Genomic DNA, 17507 nt, shown 5'->3' with positions numbered 1-17507 from the left:
TCTACCTCACCTCAGGCCTGAAGCAATGTTATCACCGACTGTGGACTGAGATATCTCAAACCATGAGCCTAAATAAACATTTCCTCCTCTAAGTTGTTCTTATCAGATATTGTGGTCACAGCAAATGAAAAAGCTGACTAACACATCTATTTATGAACATAAATATCTACCTTGTAGCCAACAGCCTGAAATATGCAACACTTCTATGACAGATATGCCATAGAAAGCTTAAAATCTGCCCGGTGCAGTGGTGCACACCTATAACCCCAGCTGCTTGGGAGGCTGAGGGAGGAGAATCTTGAGTTCAAAGCCAGCCTCAGCAAAAGCGAGACACTACGCAACTAGGTGAGACCATTTCTAAGTAAAATACAAAATAGGCCTGGGGATGTGGTTCAGTGTAGAGTAACCCTGAGTTCAATCCCTGGTACCAAAAAAGTATCACAAAACAAAAAAAGATTAAAATCCATATTTTAGGCTTAATCTACTAACAACTAGTTGCATTTTGTTAAGTGTAGTTATATTCTAGTAGTATACATATATATGTATATTTAATTACATAATCAAATTTGGTTAAGCTCCCTAATCTAGTGGTATTAAATAATTTTAACATTTTTAAACATCACCATCAAAAACTATCTAGAAATGTTTTAAGCAAGGTAAATAAATTTAAGACATATAAAAATGTTTTAAATTCATTGTCCTATGTAAAATAATTTAAAATCTATGTTATCGACTTCATTTTGAATAAACCCACACCGCCATACTGTACCTGGTTACTACCATGGCCAAAAGGAGTACTAGATATATTAGTGGTTACACTGTGCAAAATAATTTCACCACTAAGAGATCCAGAAGCAATATAGCAATCATTCCAGTTGTATGTTACACAAGTTACTTCATCTTTATGATCCTGAAAGAGAGAAATCCAAGTAAGCACAATGCTTCATACCATCACACTGCCCATCTTCATAGTTTGTAAACACCAAATATTATGTTTGTTATAATGCTGTTTTAACATTTTCCTCAAATAATTTTTAAAAAATTGCTCAGATGTTTAAGAAATTATATAAATCAACACCAAATCTTCTCAGGAAACAGTATTCATTTTTCATAAACATATTAATGGTCTAAGCACTCTGAAACAAGAGACAGTATGGAAAAGTAATTTATTAAATGCCTACTTAAAGAATTCATTCTCACTGATGAATAGCATTTATTGCAAGTTGACTCTTAGTATTACCATCCAACTGAGAAGATGAAACATTTACATTAACATGTAAATGACAGAGCAAATGCTGAGTGGTAGAGAATAGACTATTACTCTGAACTGGTTGACAGAAGACATAAAACTTGAGTTAATACTTAAAGAAGGGATAGGAGAGCCTAGAGTCATGGTGCACACCTGTAATCCCAGCTACTCCAAGAGGAGAATCACAAGGTTCAAGGCCAGCTTAAGCAACTTTAGTGAGGTCCTGTCTCAACAAAAAATATAAAGGGCTAGGGATATCGAACAGTGGTAGAACATCACTGGGTTAAATTCCCATTCCCCACCCCTACTGCATACACACAAAGAATACAAAGGATAAGAGATGAGTCAGAGGAAGAGGAAAGGAACCAGAAATTGCAAAATAGGAGAGAGGAAAAAACAAACGAGCAAGGCACATTCTGAGAGATGGCACAGCAGCTGCTTATATTTGCTGAGTACCTACCGGTGCTGGGAGCTTCATACGCTACTATTTAATCTTTAGAAAATCCCAAAAGGCAGGTCACTTCACCCATTTACAGATGAAGTACATGAGGCAAGAAAGGTTAATAAATCCATGCAAGCTCATACAACAGCTAAATGACAGAACCAGATTCAATTCCAGGTCAAACTCCAAAGCCTATATTCCTCCTACTACATCCGACTCCCTCTCAAATCCAATGGGAATCCACTTTGATGAAATAAAAGTGTTGGGTCTTAAACAAACTGAGTTCACAAGGACTGCTTCCCAATATCAAATTAAAGATGTTTAACAGGAAAATGGAAAAGCTATCAAAGTTAGCAAAATAGTTTTTAAACAGTCTAGTGCCATATCATAAGAAAAACTAAGTGTGGTATTTAATAATTAATGTCATATCAAGAGTAGCTATGACATCCCACTTATAACTTTTTCAAATGATCCTTCAAGTATTTTCAGAAATTTACATTTTAATACTTTTCTAAATCAAAGAAATGATTGCATGTGGGGGAAAGAAATGTCTGACAAGAAGAAAAAAAGGAATTACAAACATTTTGTGCACTGTTGCCATTTGGTGAATTAAGAATGTGGGGTTCAATAAATTTCTATGACTTTGTCAAGGGGCAGGTATCTCCCTAATTTCAGCTGTGAAAAATAAGTCATTCAGTAAATATTTACTAAGCACTAACCAAGTGCCTGATACCATTATACCATCAGGAAAAGGACTGTAGGTAAGGGATCCAAAGGTGGAAGATAAGATTTCCCACTCTCACCAGTGGTCATTCAAATACTACTTAATGAATGAAGAAACAAGTTACTCCAAGAATTTCAAACAATAAGAAAAGAAAAAGTTATCTGGAGTAAATGGGAAAGACAAGGACAGAAAAATGAAGAGAATTTTGCAGTGCGGGATAGAGTAAGTGAAATTTCTAAAAAGTTATGATGTGTGACAAAATTGGCCATAGACTTTCAATCTTTTCGATTTTGTAAACGTTCCCTATACAAAGAAGATATGTTCCCCTAAGAAGTTTTAACTCAAATATTCCATAATTTAAAAGACTATGTAATAAATAGTAATATCTGCTTTTGCTAGAAGCATTTTTGCCATTGCTATTTAGCAGAGAAAAAGTTCTTTAACTTTTCTGTTTCTCCATCCGTACACAGGAAAAACACTATTTGCTTTGCAGTGTTTGTTGTTTTGTTTTTGATTTCTGATACCAGGGATTGAACCCAGGAGTACTTAACCACTGAGCCACATCCCCAGTCCTTTTTTTTATTTTGAAATATGGCCTTGCTAAGTTGCTGAGGCTGGCTTTGAACCGGTGATCCTCCTGCCTTGACCTCCTGAATCACTGGGATCACTGGCCTCCCAAACTACTAAGATTACAGGCATGTGTCACCACATTCAGCAGTACTTATTTTTTCTTCACATCTTTTTGGTACATTGCAGTTGCATTTATTGAAGGGATTTGTTATTACATATTTGTACATGCACAGAACATAACAATGTAATTAGGCCAATATTACCCCCCAGCACTTCTCCTCTACCTCCATGCCTCACAACCCTTTGGTCCCTTTCCACTATTGAGCTCCCTTGGATTTTTAAGAGATCTACCTCCACCTTTGTTTTCCTTTTTCCTCTCTAGCTTACCCATCTCAGAGAAAAACGTGTAATCCTTGACCTTCTGAGTTTGACTTATTTCAATTAATATAATGGTCTCTAGTTCCATTCATTTTCCTACAACTACCATAATTTCATTTTTCTCTATGGCTGAAATATATAACACATTTTCTTTATCCATTCATCTGTTGATGGATAGTTCCACATTTTGGCACCTATAAGTGACTTATGAATTGTGCTCCTATAAACATGGATACGCACTACAGTAAGATGACTTTAATTCTTCAGGATAAATACTGAGAAGTGGTATAGCTGGGTCATATGGTGGTTACACGCCTAGATTTTTGGGAAGTTTCCATACTGATATCCATAGTGGCTATAAAATTTGCAGTCCCACCAATAGTGTGAGTGTGTTCCTTTTTCTCCACACCCTCTCCAGCATATATTGTTGTTTGTATTCTTGATGACTGCCATTCTGACTGGTGTGAGATGAAACCTCAGTGTAGTTTTGATTTAAATTTCCCTAACTGCTATGATGTAGAACATTTTTTCATATATTTGTTGGCCATTTATATTTCTTCTTTTGAGAAGTGTGTGTTTAATTCATTTGCCCATTTATTAATTGGGGTTTTTTTTTTTTGGTATAAATTTTTTTTATCTCTTTTTATGTTCTATATATTAATCCCCTTTCCAAAAGTAGCTAGCAAAGATTTCCTTCCATTTGGTGGGTTATCCACATTCCTAATTGTTTCCTTTGCTGTGTGAAAGCTTTTTAATTTGATACTGTCTCATTTATTAACTCAGCATGATTTCTGAGCAATAGGGGTTCTATTGAGAAAGTTGTTGCCTGTGCCTAAAAGCCAGAGTATTCTATGTTTTTTTCTGGGAGTTGCATTGTTTCTGGTCGAATTCTGAGGTCTTTAATCCATTTTGAGTTGTTTTTTTTTCAGAATGAGAGATAAGGATGCTGTTTCATTCCAAATACAGATAACCAGTTGTCCCAGCACCATTTGTTAAAAAGGCACTTTTGTCAAGGATTACATGACCGAGTGTGGGTTTGTTTGTGTCTTCCATTCTGTACTATTGGTTTTTTTTTTTTTTTTTTTTTTTTTTGTGGTGCTGGGGATTTGAACCCAGGGCCTTGTGCTTGTGAGGCAAACACTCTACCAACTGAGCTATATCCCCAGTCCTGTACTATTGGTTTATGTGTCTGTTTTTATGCCAGTTTTACCATGTAGTTGTTGCTACAATAGCTCTGTAGTATAATCTGAAGTCAGGTATTGGGATGCCTCCAGCCTTGTTTTCTTTGACTTAAAATTCCTTTTGTTATTCTGGGTCTTTTAGTCTTCCAAATGAATTTTAGGACTGTTTTTCCTAGTTCTGTGAACAATGTTATTGGCATTTTGATGCAAATTTCATTGAATATGTATGCTGCTTTTGTTAATATGACCATTTTAAGGATGATTCTGCTCACCAATGAACATGGGAGATCTTTCATCTTCTGAGATCTTTTTCAATTTCTTTCTTCAGTGTTCTATGGTTTTCATTATAGCAGTCTTTAACCTTCTTGGTTAGATTTATTCCTAGATTTTTGTTTGTTTTCAAGCTAGTGTGAATGGAATTGCTTTCTTGATTTCTTTCTCAATAGATTTGTTGTTGGCATACAGGAAATCTATTAATTTTTGCATAATGATTTTGTACCTGCTACTCTGCCATATTTATTAGCTCTACTAGTTTGGGGTAGAATTTTTTTGCTCTTCCAGGTATAGGATCATGTCATCTTCAGTGATAATTTGAATTCTTCCTTTCTATTTTTGTCCCTTTTATTTCCTTCTCTAGCCTAATTGCTCTGGATAGGATGTCTAGCACTATATTAAATAGGAGAGGTAAGAGTGGACATCCCTGTTTTGTCCCAGATTTTAAAGGAAATGCTTTCAGTTTTTCCACATTTATAATGAGGATGGCTTTGAATTTTTCATATATAGCCTTTATGATGTTAAATTTCTTCCATCCCTAGTTTTTTCAGTGTTTTTATCATAAATGGGTGCTGAATTTTGTCAAAAGCCTTCTTCACATATATTGAGATTACTAAGTGATTTTGTACTTAATTCTGTCAGTGTGATGAATTATATTTATTGATTCATGTATATTAAACCATCTTTGCATCTCTGGAATAAAACCAACTTGGTCGTGGTGTGCAATCTTCTTAATAGGTAGTTGAAAACAATTTGCTGATATTTTATTAAGTATTTTTGCATCTAAGTTTATCAATATTGATCCTTAGTTTTCTTTCCTTGATGTGTCCTTATTTGGTTTTGGTATGAGTGTGATACTGGCTTCATAGAATAAATTTGGAAGTGTTCTGTTCCTCTTTCTCTCACAGAATAGTTTGAGGAGTACTGGTATTAGTTCTTCTTTAAAGGTTTGGTAGGTCAGCTAAGAATCCATCTGGTCCTGGGTTTTTCGTTAGAAGGCTTTTTATTATTGCTTGTATCTCATTTTATTACTGCTAGTATCTCATTAGAAGTTATTGATTTTCTATGTCCCCTTTATTCAGGCATGTTGCATTTGTCTGGAAATATATCCATTTCTTCTAGGTTTTCCAATTTTATTGGAGTATAAGTTTTCAAAATAGTCCCTAATGATCTGCTGGATTTCTGAGATGTCTGTGGTAATTACTTCTTTTTCATCTCTAATTTTATTAATTTGGTTTTCTCCCTTTTTCTTTTGGTTAGTTTATTAATCCTGTTTATCTCTTCAAAGACCCAACTCCTAATGGCAATATTTAAACAGCAGTTATAGGATTATATTTCAACTTAGCTAAGAGAACAACATTCTTCAATATTATGACTTCTCTGGTAAGAATTAACTCAATGACATTATAACATATAAAAAAATGACTGGTATTTGCTACAAAATAACCTGAAGGTAGCAAGATGAAAGAGTCAGTGAAGATATAGATGAAATACTCTTGAATAAGAGTTGATGTCCGATGACAAGTACATGATTGATGGTTTAAAGGAAGTTCTTTCTGTGAGTACACATGTGTGTACACATATATATTTAAAATTTTTCACATCAAAACTTTATTAAACTTTAAAAATCAACTTCTAAAGAGCAAAAAGACAAAACTGTGAAAAGTATTATTCCAAAAGTCATCATAACCATACTTTGAGATGAATACTTTTATTTTCTGAAAGTGCAAAAATGTAAGTAATAATTTTAAATGTTAAGATATTTTAAGGAAGTATTTCATTACCAAGTTGAAAATACATATGCAAAAACAACACAAAGAGCCAGCAACCAAATATACTACAGAACTAAAAAGCTAAATTCCAAACTCTGATGACTAAATTGATTGCTATCATCCCACAACCACTTTTATTTTATCAAAGTTCCTCAAAAAAAAGAAAAAAAAAAATTCCTAATGGCAACAAACCATGCTTCAGGAGAAGAAAAAATAAAAAAGGAAGCAGCTCAAACAAGAAGAGAACTAAATAGAAAAATTAGGAAAAAGTTTCAAATGCTAGCAATATTTCCCTTATAATATACACAGAGGCAAAAAGGATAAGGTTTTTGGCTAAACAGCACCTTTACTTCCCCTAACAAACCTCACTTCAATTCTAAAGCATCTTAATTTTATCCTCAAAATTAAAAGTTTGGGTATTTAAACACACTGAGAGATAACCCTTCTGTAAAGATTAAAAAAAAAAAATTGCTTACCTTGAGAGATCGATGAACTCTTTTTGATTTTAAATCCCAAATATTAACAGTGCTATTTAGGCCTCCGCTTACCAAATACATAGATGTGGAATTCAAATCAACACATGTCTGCTTTTGCTGTTTAAAAAAAAAAAAAAAAAAGTTAATTTAACAGAGTCCACAGCTACCAGTACTTAGTAAGCATTCCATGGTAACAGTTACACTAAAGATTCTCCTCTTATCATGTTTTATATGGATCCAAATTTCTAGAAGACTTCAAGGAAATCAGGTTAGCAGTTTCTTCCACTGAAGAATGACAGCAGGGGAAGCTTAGGAAACAAGAAATCCAGGCTTCCAATTAGGGCTTACTTCCCCTTAATATTTCTCCTTGTTAAAACCTATTCTCTCATCTCCACAGAATATCTTAAATAAAAATCAATCCCCAGATCAGAAAATGGCAAAAAAGTGAGGTTTTTAAAGAATTTTCTAGTTTACACTAGAAACCAAATTACAAATGGAGAGTTTTTAAACAGATCGAGATATGAGCCCTAAGTCTCCTAAAAAATCTCATTGTAAGGAGCTCAAGTTTTAAACATATCATCAAAATCCGACCTCAGGGGCTGGAGATGTAGCTCAGTGGTAGAGTACTTGCCTAGCATGCATGAGGACCTGGATTAAATTCCCAGCATGGCAAAAAACAAAAAATAAACCTGACTTCACATTCTTCCTCATCTCTATAAGGATACCATCCATTCTGTTTCTCAGAATAAAAATTCTAAACAATTCTTGACTCCTTGTTCTTCCATCAATCAGTAAGTTCTAGAAACTCCCAACCACCTTTAGCTACTTCTAGCACTAATCCAAACTTTAGCCACTAGTAGCATTAATCCAAACCTTGCCAAACCAAAACAGCAATATCCTAGTTTCACTATTTCCACTCCTGCTTCCATATATACCAAACTCACTAAGTAGACAGAACTTTAAAAAATGCAAATTAAAGCATGCCTACTTGTTTAAAAATCTTCAATAGCTTTCAATCACACCTAGAATAAACTCCAAACCCGTTAACCTAGCTTCCAGAGCCCTATTCATATGGGTCCTGTCTACTTCATGTCCTACCATTTTCTTCCTTATCTACTAATTCTCCAGCCATAGTGACCTTTTATTTCTTAAATTCACAGCAATTCTGTATTTGCCTCAAGGATTCATATTGCTAGCTTTTGACCAACAGTATCAACTAACATAATAACGTAGCAGGATGCACATCACATTAGTGTTTTAGTACAGTTGCTATAATTCTCTTGTAGGTACTATTCTAGGTATTGACTTTGGTCTAAAGAGACTAATAAGATTTAGAATCTGGTTGTCACTGCAAACCAGGATAGTTTGCTAAAAACTAAATAAAACAGACAAAGGAGCTTGGGTTGTAGCTCAGTAGTAGAACGCTTGTCTAGCATATGTGGGGCACAAGGTTCAATCCTCAGCATCATATAAAAATAAAATAAATAAAATAAAGGTATTGTATTCACCTATAACTAAAAAGAATTTTTTTTAAAAAAATAAAATAGATAAGGATGATGTCCAGCAAGACTGATATATTAGGATGCCAAATTACATTTAGGACATAGTCCTAAATCAGGCATCAAGATCCCATTTACAGAGCAAAAATAGAGAAACCGAATGCCCAATTAATAAAATTCAAGCCCTCAATCGCTCTTGTGAGATCCAATATTATTTTACCTAAAGATATTTCAGTAAGCATATCTACTGCACCTTTAAGTGTTAATACACTGTATTGAGTTTAGACTAAAAATAATGCTCTAAACCACTTTCATCTTTAGTTGCAAGTACCCCAGTAAATAAGTAAATAACCCTTATTCCTAAGGGTTCAGAATAAACTCTATACTTATAGTTTGCTTACCCTCTTTATAGGTGATCTTTTTATGTTAATGTGTTATTAATGTAACAAATAAACTTAAATAATTTAAATAATTAATAGAAATTGTGTGGTTATTACAGGAATCCTGTAACCCCAAGACACAAGGCAACAACAACACAATTTTTAAAAATCTAAAAATAACAGCTGGTCAAATTTACAGGTTATTTAGTAGCCTATTATGTCCATTATAATTTTATTAACAACAGTCTGTCTACTTTAAAGAATATATAAAAAGAAAAGAATTTAAAATTCTATCTAAAAGTAATTTTTAAATAATTAGAATGGAATCTTATTTTTCCAAGCAGAAAAGATTTAAGATTTTAAAAAGCACATGAGTAACAGGACTCGGGTCCCACAAAAACAGAAGTTATCAACACACTGATACTTTACAAGAAATTCCTAAGAAAGACTATAGAATTGATGTTTGCCAAGCATTTTACAAGTAAATTAAGTAGATTCAAAATTAGAACTATAAGGATCTCACTTTTACTACTTGCATTATGTGACTTCTTAAAAGTGGGAAAGGCGGATAAGAATTACAGCAACTAATTTAAAATATTCACAAAATCCTTAGAACTATGCCACACTTGTTAATATCATCTGTTAAGTTTATGCTCAGGAAAAAAAAAAAAAACAGATCCCAAACACAGACACTGATTCCCTGATTTTAAGACATAATACATTAAAGTGTGTGTGTAAATAAAAGTAGAGGAAGCTGACCACCTTTGAGAGATTCCAAAGATCCAAAGATGGTTTTTAACTACTCTTGAAGACAAGACTGCAGTCTGCTGACTGACCAGGGACATTCTCTGCCTGTTTTACTTTACCCATTATGTCTCATCAGCCTATGTATAAAACACCTATAAAAGCTTAAACTGAGCAATTTTATAGGTGTCTTTTTAACATTTCATAGGTTCTTAACAGGGATCTATATATAGGATGACAGGATATAATTTAATTCTACTTGAATAGGTAGAGTACATCAAACCCCTTTTCTATCCTTAGCAGACATTATCTCTGCCCAAGACTCCAGTTGTGGGTTGGAAGTGAGCTTCAGGCCAATCCCACCAGAAACCTGTAACAGAGGATTGATAAAATTCTAATGTTCCATCCCATAGTAGTGTAACTAAGTTGAATACAATAACTGTATATTTCAAAATAGCTAGCAGAGAATTTTTAATGTTCCCAACACAAAGAAATAATACATTTCTGAGGTGATGGATATGCCAACTTACCTGATGCTGATGAATGCATATTGTGTAAGTGAAATATCAGTTTACTCCATAAATATGTATAGCTACAATGTGCCAATAAAAATAATTTTTAAAAACTTGTTAAAAATCTTAAGTCCTCTTTAAATTAGCTGAGTTTTTATTCTTTTGTTTTGATTTTTTTTTTTTCCTAAGTGGGCTGCCTTACCTATCCTGGTATGTAAAAATTATGATCATTTATAATGATTTAAGGTCTGCTATGAAAACCTTGAAACTTTTTTTTAAACATAGTTGTCAACTACTTGTCCTTTTTTTTAAAGACTTTATATTATTTTAAAAAGAAACAGCTTTCAAGGAGTGTTTATGAATAAAAATGAGGAAGCCATTATTATTTTGAATTGGGGGATTAACTTATAAAACAACAGGATATGGAAATAATATGCAGTGAGTGCTTCATTTCATGTACTGTGGGACTGAAGCTCATTTTGACAAAGTCATCCTTTCAAGGAGAGCTTGAGGGAAGCTCAGGCAGCACCGTCCTCCATGAGGCCAACTCAATCTGAAGCAAAGGGCTACCATCAGATGTAAGTCTTTAGCTGATGGTCCTGAACCCAAGGTCAGTAAGAGTAGTTACATCATTAGGGTTCACAGGGCCAGGTCAACTTAGTGACTTAAGTGGGACATAGTCCTAAATCAGACATCAGATCCCATTTACAGAGCAAAAATAGAGAAACCGAATGCCCAATTAATAAAATTCAAGCCCTCAATCGCTCTTGTGGGATCCAATATTATTTTACCTAAAGATATTTTAGTAAGCATATCTACTGCACCTTTAAGTGTTACTGTATTGAGTTTAGACTAAAATAATGCTTTAAACCACTTTCATCTTTAGTTACAAGTACCACAGTAAATAAGCAACTGTTATACAAGTAGAACTACGATTCTAAACAAGAGTTTAAAAACGAAAACTTACCCCTTCAGCAAGCTCCAAAAGTGGAACAGGCTTACATTTGCAACTTGAAACAACTATTTTGTCACCAATGGAAGATGCTGTTACAAGAAAGTTATCTAAATGAACAGTTAAGGAGCATCAAACAATCCATAAGCATCTATGGCACTGGATTATTATTTAAGAATGCAATCACACAAGCAAACACTAAGATAAGCACATAAATATAGCTTATGCAGTAGCTTTCAAATCTGTCTCAGGTTACTAATTACTAAGTCTACTACTACTGCAAGGAAGATCTGCCCCTTCTGGCTCTGTTATCACTTGAAAGCTACTTAACCCATGTGAAATTCTACTCCATTTTCAGGGTAGGCCAGAAGGACTAATTTTATCCTTCAAGAATAAGAACATGACAAAGGCAACATCAGCAAATAACAGTAAGCCTTTCTATCTATAAAAAGTACTTAAGATGCTTATTTATTAAACTGTGTCTGGTAAGAATTTAAGCCACAAAATAAGTACCCGCATGACGCTCCTAATTTTACAAAAAAACGAATACTGATATTTTCTCGGGACTGGAATTCTTTTGATAGAATATTTCAATCTGAAATGCATTAAAAATGACTATTACAGTAACTATGTCAAATAGAAGTGAGTGTGGTTAAATATCAACTAGTAATATAATGGAAGAATTTTAACTATTTTAAATTAAATATAATCTAAATTAATTTTAATTTAAAATTATATTTATTTTACATAAATGAGTAATAAGTAAACACAAAACAAGGTAACTAAAATTTTTGAACATACTCATATAATGAATAAGAGTTAGAGTTTTAGTTAAAACACATTAAAATATCAGTAGTTTAAATCTATGCTCTTTAAGAAGCAAAGTCTATGCAGAGCATCAGTGTAGAAAGGCTAACTAGACAATCCTATTACTTTTAGAAAATCTGCATAACATCCAGATTTTTTTCTAGACCATGTATTAAAATTCTATTATATGACTCAAACAAAATAATTTATACATAGATACTACAACACTGAGAAAAAAAATCATTTCCCTTTCCTTGGCTTCTTCTGCTGTTTACCACCATTATTCCTTAGAATATAAAAAAGAATTGAAACAAGATATTGTAAGAGGGTAAGCTAGTTACTTTTCAAATTTCTCTTATAGAAGTCATGAGAAAATGAGGAACATTACTAAAGAACCAAAAGAATGAGAGAAAACTAACCTCCCTCACACTAATCCTATTCTTGCAATTTATGCTATGGGAACCCAAAAGTTGCTGAGTTCAACCACTCTTTGTTCTTCAATAACTAACCTCCATGGAAGGAATCAAAACCTCATTAGGAATACGAATATATGAAGGTTTTCAGTGCACATTCATGCATACAAGAAAACTACACTGAAATAAAACCAGTTTCCAAAAGTGACCCAACACAACTTCATGGCCACATCAGCTTGTTGGTATATAATTTAGAAAAATATCAGCAAACACTAGTTCCCAGTAAAATTCCTTAGAATAAAAATAACGAATAATAAATCTTATTAAGAATTGCTCCTTTTCTCTTACAGAAAAAATTCTCTGAAAATAATGAAAATCTAAAAATGGAGGGCAACAACTTCACACAGTTGCCTCCCTCTTTAAAACATTTTCCCTACTATACATTGGAGAATTCTTCAAGAAATGTAGTCACTTCACCATGAATTTGATTAATAGGGCATCAAAGTAAATTTTATTACTTTAATACAAAATCAAGAAATGATGAAGAGGTATATTTAAATCACTAAGAAAATTTGTAATTTTTGTTATGTATTTGTAAGAATAAGCCTTGGACCTAAAAAGTTCTAATATTTTTGTTGGATCAGTCATATTTTAAAGTTTTAATATTTTTCATTAGGAAGCAGAACATTAATACTTTGGTATTGCTAAGATCACACAACAAATAAAACTTAACTTATTGTTTAAGAAACAGTGTAGGCATTTTACAAAATAGTTCCTAGCATACCAATTGTATATTATCATACAGAAGGTGGTAAGAGTTTATAGCAGTGATTCTCAACTGGGGGTGACTGGCAATTCTGGAGACACTTTTGGTTGTCACCACTGTTGCTACTGGCACATAGTGGGTAAAGGCCAGGAAAGCTGCTCAACATCCTACAATACATAGAAAGTACGCACGACATAACATCCTACAACGTACAGGAAGGCCCAAAATGTCAATAGCGTGAGGTTGAGAAACCTTTTTACAGGTTTCATTCCTTCACTTATTTTATCCACATTTAGGTGCTCACCAAGAATGAAGTCAAGCTAGATAATTTTACTATTTCTGTTTAGGAAACAATGTTACTTTCATCACAAAAAGGAAGAGAAATACAAGTAGAACATTAGTAAGATGGGGATACACAACAATTTATCTCCTCTCATTTTGCTTCTGCCTTCAAATTGTCATTAATTTCCAAATCAGATTCAAAATAGTCAAATGTAGATACAAAACTCATTCCAAACTGCTGATAACACAATTAATTCTATGTTCTATATCTAGAGACTAATAGTTTTTTAAATAGAGTTTTTTGATGAAGAGGGTTGCAACTAAAACTTTAAAAGACAAAATCAAAGTACATTTATATGTATTGTTTTTTAAAACTATTTTTTAATCTATGGTAGCCATACTAAATATATTTTTCATTATGTGTAATATGCAAAAGTTTCGTTGATACTGTTTGTTAAGCCTAATAAGGTGGTTACTTAAAAAAAAAAGGATACTATTGCTGCTCCAACACATTGAACTGATTCCATGTGGTGATGTGTGGGGGTTGAATTTATCCACCAGTGTCATAGATGAAGCATCCCATATTTTAACATCATCTCCTGATGAAGCAAATCTGAGGTTTTCCTGCATGGCTGCCTACAAAAAAAAAAAAATTAGAATATATTTAAACAAGGATGGGAAAAAAAAAAAAACCTGTTGAAATGAAACATCTAATCTAAAATAAACAGCTTTGTCCTTTTTTACTCTAGTGCACTCACCACAAAGTAGAAGTGACCTTTCTGAAATATACATCACATACTCTTGGATGACCCTTCTGATAGTTCTCTAACAGCAATTATGATAAAATCCAACTTCCTTACCCTACCTTACATGACCAGGCTACTGTGTAACTCTTTTCCCCAAGGGCCACCAGACTCTGGACACAGTGGCCTTCTGTCTCATACGACAGGACAAGGTCATTCTCACCTTAGTGTCTTTTCATCATTCAGGTCTCAGCTCAAGTGTCTCTGCTTCAGAAAGGACTTCCCTGACCATTGCAGCTAAAGTGGTCCTTTACCAGTTACTCTGTATTCCACTGTCCAATTTCATTTCTTTTTCATGGCATTTACTACCATCTGAAATTCCTATTTGTTCTCAAAATAACGTCTGCCTTCCCATATGAGAGTCTTGAAATATTCCTGGCACACAGTAGGTACTCAATACCTAAGTGTTAAAAATAACTCTCTAATCTCTTAAAAATGTACCCTAAACTGGTGTTCTTGAGAGTCTGAACCCTGTCATCCCAAGTGTTCCAAATAACTAAAATTAGCAGTACCATCAAAAGAGATGCCACTTTATTCCATAACAATTCTTGATCTATGATGCTCTCACTTTTATCATTTATTTACAATATGCACTATGTAAAGGCACTACATAATTCTAACAAGGTAATCTCACAACCAAAGGCAGTATAGAAGACACAAGGCAAGGAAGATGCTCTAGGAAAATACTTTAAAGAGCAGCAAGTAGTATGAATGATAGGGGAGGGGGAAAAATGCTCAAAAGTACATGTGAAAGAAAACTGCAAAGTACACTCCCAACACCTTCCTGGTAGGGACAGTGAAAGAGTATTGCAGATCAATAGCCATGTCATACAGGTCCCCAAGTCATCAGGAAAGCATCACATTTATGTCCAATATACTCCAGTTGAGAGGACAAATTAAAGGCATATTATAGTAACCTTTCATTCTCGAGAGACAAAAAATTTTAAATATTAAAAAGCTAACACTCTTAGCCAGAAAACTCACACACGTTTTATTATGCTCCTTTCATCAAATATACAATGCTAAAAGTCATTAAAAAGGCACCTGTTGAAATGTAGATATACAATGTTTCGATTTGGTGTTTTAAACATATGTAACCTATGCCTTCTTGGTTCCCTACTCAAGTTAACAATGAGATACTGGAAAGGTGATCTCTAAGCCTAGAAAACACAACTGCAAGATGTGGCTACCATAATCGTACCTGGTTTCCACTGGTCAGTGTGGTGTAGTGGGCAGATCACTTAAGTCAAAGTTCAGAAAAGCTGGATTCAAAGGGCTGCCCTAACTTAGGTGATGGTAACCCTGTCAATTATTAAATGTTTTCTTCTCTAAGCGGGAAAGAGGACCATCTGCCTACCTACCACCCATCTTCTGAGATCTGTGCACATTTACGGGAGAAGCATTACATCAGCTCTTGAAAGGGGGTCCGATCCAAACAGATCTGCTAGGGCACTAAGAATAAACCGGGCACCAGGCCATTACGGTTTAGGGATGGTAGCTGCCCGCAACAACCCAACGACACTCAGTTGAACAAAACTTCTCCAACTTTCCTCCACCAGGACGCACTCTACTTGCCAGAGAACGGCTCAGCTGGAGTTACCCTGTAAAATGCATTCGAGTGCCCGCCAAACGAACCGTAAGGAGGTTTACAAAAAAGGGAGACGGACTTGCGGGGAAGAGGCAAACTTTCCGGAGGCAGCGCAATCCCCTACAGCCGCCGCCAACCTACCCTGGCGGGCCCGGTCTGTCCCTGGGGACCAGGCGGAGCAGTCGCGGGCGGAGGTGCGTGACCCCGGCCCGCGACTCCCGGGGCACTTCCCCGGCCGCCGCGCCCCTGCGGGGCAACCGCCCGGCGCGCAGGGCCGGTCCGGGTGCGCGGAGCCCAGGCGCCTCCGGCCCGACCCCTGAGGTGGCTGAGGGGCAGCCGGGCGTCTGGAGAGTGCTTGGACGAGATCGGCGGCCACCGGCTGACTCCAGGAACTCCAGAACCTCACCTCTCCACGGCGGCACAACAGGGGGCCCCGGCGCAGCCCGTTCGGCACTCAGCTTCCGGCTCCCGCCTGGACTAGTTAAACTTGGGCGGCCGGAAGTCCCGCCCCAGACTACGTCACGGAGTGAGGCGCAGCCCCCAGCGGCGCTCGCGTGTGCAGGGCCAGAGCCGGGCAGGGGCTGCGGCCTGGGCGTCTGCAATCTAATTCATCCCAGACGTGGGGCGGGAATCTGGGCTCGGGACGACTACCTCCACGCCCCAGCGATGGCCGGTCGAGCTCTGCTTTTGTCATTCATTTGTTCACTGACCGCCTACTGTGTGGCAGCCACTGTGTTAGCTGACTCTAGGGCCACAGTGTTGGGTTTAGCTTGGGGTGGACAAGAGTACAAAGAACACTCCGGTCCCTGGCCTGGTGGAGCTCACAGTCCAGTACAGAAGGCTGACATTAATGAGTAATTACAGACGTAATGAAAAGGGTAAACAGTGACAGTTGCTACAAAGAAAAGACACCAGAGTACAAGCGCCCATAATAAGGGAAATTAATATGGATGTGGGCTGAAGAAAGATTCTTTAAAGAGGAAACTACATGGAACAGATAATACCACATGAAATTTGCTAAGTAAACCAAAAAAGTTAAGAGTCTGAACTCACCCAACTTCAAAACCCATGATCTCTTACATCATGCTGTGAGGTCAGAAATATCAAACAGCATCTGGTTGGAAATTCCTTTGAACGGAATGCCTCTCAGCCTGGATGAGGGGTTTGCTGAACTGAATTTTCAAATGTCCCTTTAGCTCTACTGACAATTTTTGCTGAGAGTACTTATAAGACATTTATTCTGCAAAGTGTTACTCTTTCATCACAAGGGACCTGATTCCTAGCTTAGGTACATAAACCTAGGTACTTGCAATATGAATGCAAGTAACTGGAAACATTCTTTGAAAGTTCATTCTCGCACCCCGCGGGAGAAACTGGAGTCCTAGTCGCATTCTGGAGATTGAGGAGGAGAAAAAAATAAAGATAACAAGCAGGGACTACCTTAATTGTATAGACTATAATTCTTGAGATTATTAAATCTAATTTTGTCAGGGACAGGCACAAAATATTGGGAACTGAGACAGTAGAATAATGGAGCTAGAATACGGAGAATTGGGGCAAATGGGGAAAAGAAATGACAATTAAATCTCTGAAAATTGAAACCAGCAGGAAAATTGAGACTAGACTATATGAAAAAGTTGCATGATATAATAAAATACAATAACAGATTATATAGATATTTATTGGGCACTTTGCT

The 17507-nt window shown here is 35.7% G+C and overlaps 1 protein-coding gene across 1 annotated transcript in view; it reads right to left on the bottom strand.

The window, feature by feature from the left end:
* Nedd1 (NEDD1 gamma-tubulin ring complex targeting factor) overlaps nt 1-16284 on the bottom strand; it is a 52485-nt gene extending 36201 nt beyond the window's left edge. Inside the window, exons 1-5 of the mRNA XM_047551013.1 lie at nt 16218-16284; nt 13915-14056; nt 11168-11262; nt 7066-7182; nt 770-910 (exon numbers count right to left, since the gene is read on the bottom strand). Coding sequence (XP_047406969.1) covers nt 770-910; nt 7066-7182; nt 11168-11262; nt 13915-14050 — 489 coding nt within the window. The 5' untranslated portion in view covers nt 14051-14056; nt 16218-16284. The remainder of the gene's footprint in view (nt 1-769; nt 911-7065; nt 7183-11167; nt 11263-13914; nt 14057-16217) is intronic.
* Nucleotides 16285-17507: the final 1223 nt, after the last annotated feature.

The sequence above is a fragment of the Sciurus carolinensis genome, chromosome 4 (assembly GCF_902686445.1).
Source record: "Sciurus carolinensis chromosome 4, mSciCar1.2, whole genome shotgun sequence".
NCBI classification, from domain to species: Eukaryota; Metazoa; Chordata; class Mammalia; order Rodentia; family Sciuridae; genus Sciurus; species Sciurus carolinensis.
The sequence above is the reverse complement of the archived record's forward strand: the minus strand, read 5'-3'. Positions and strand labels throughout refer to the sequence as shown.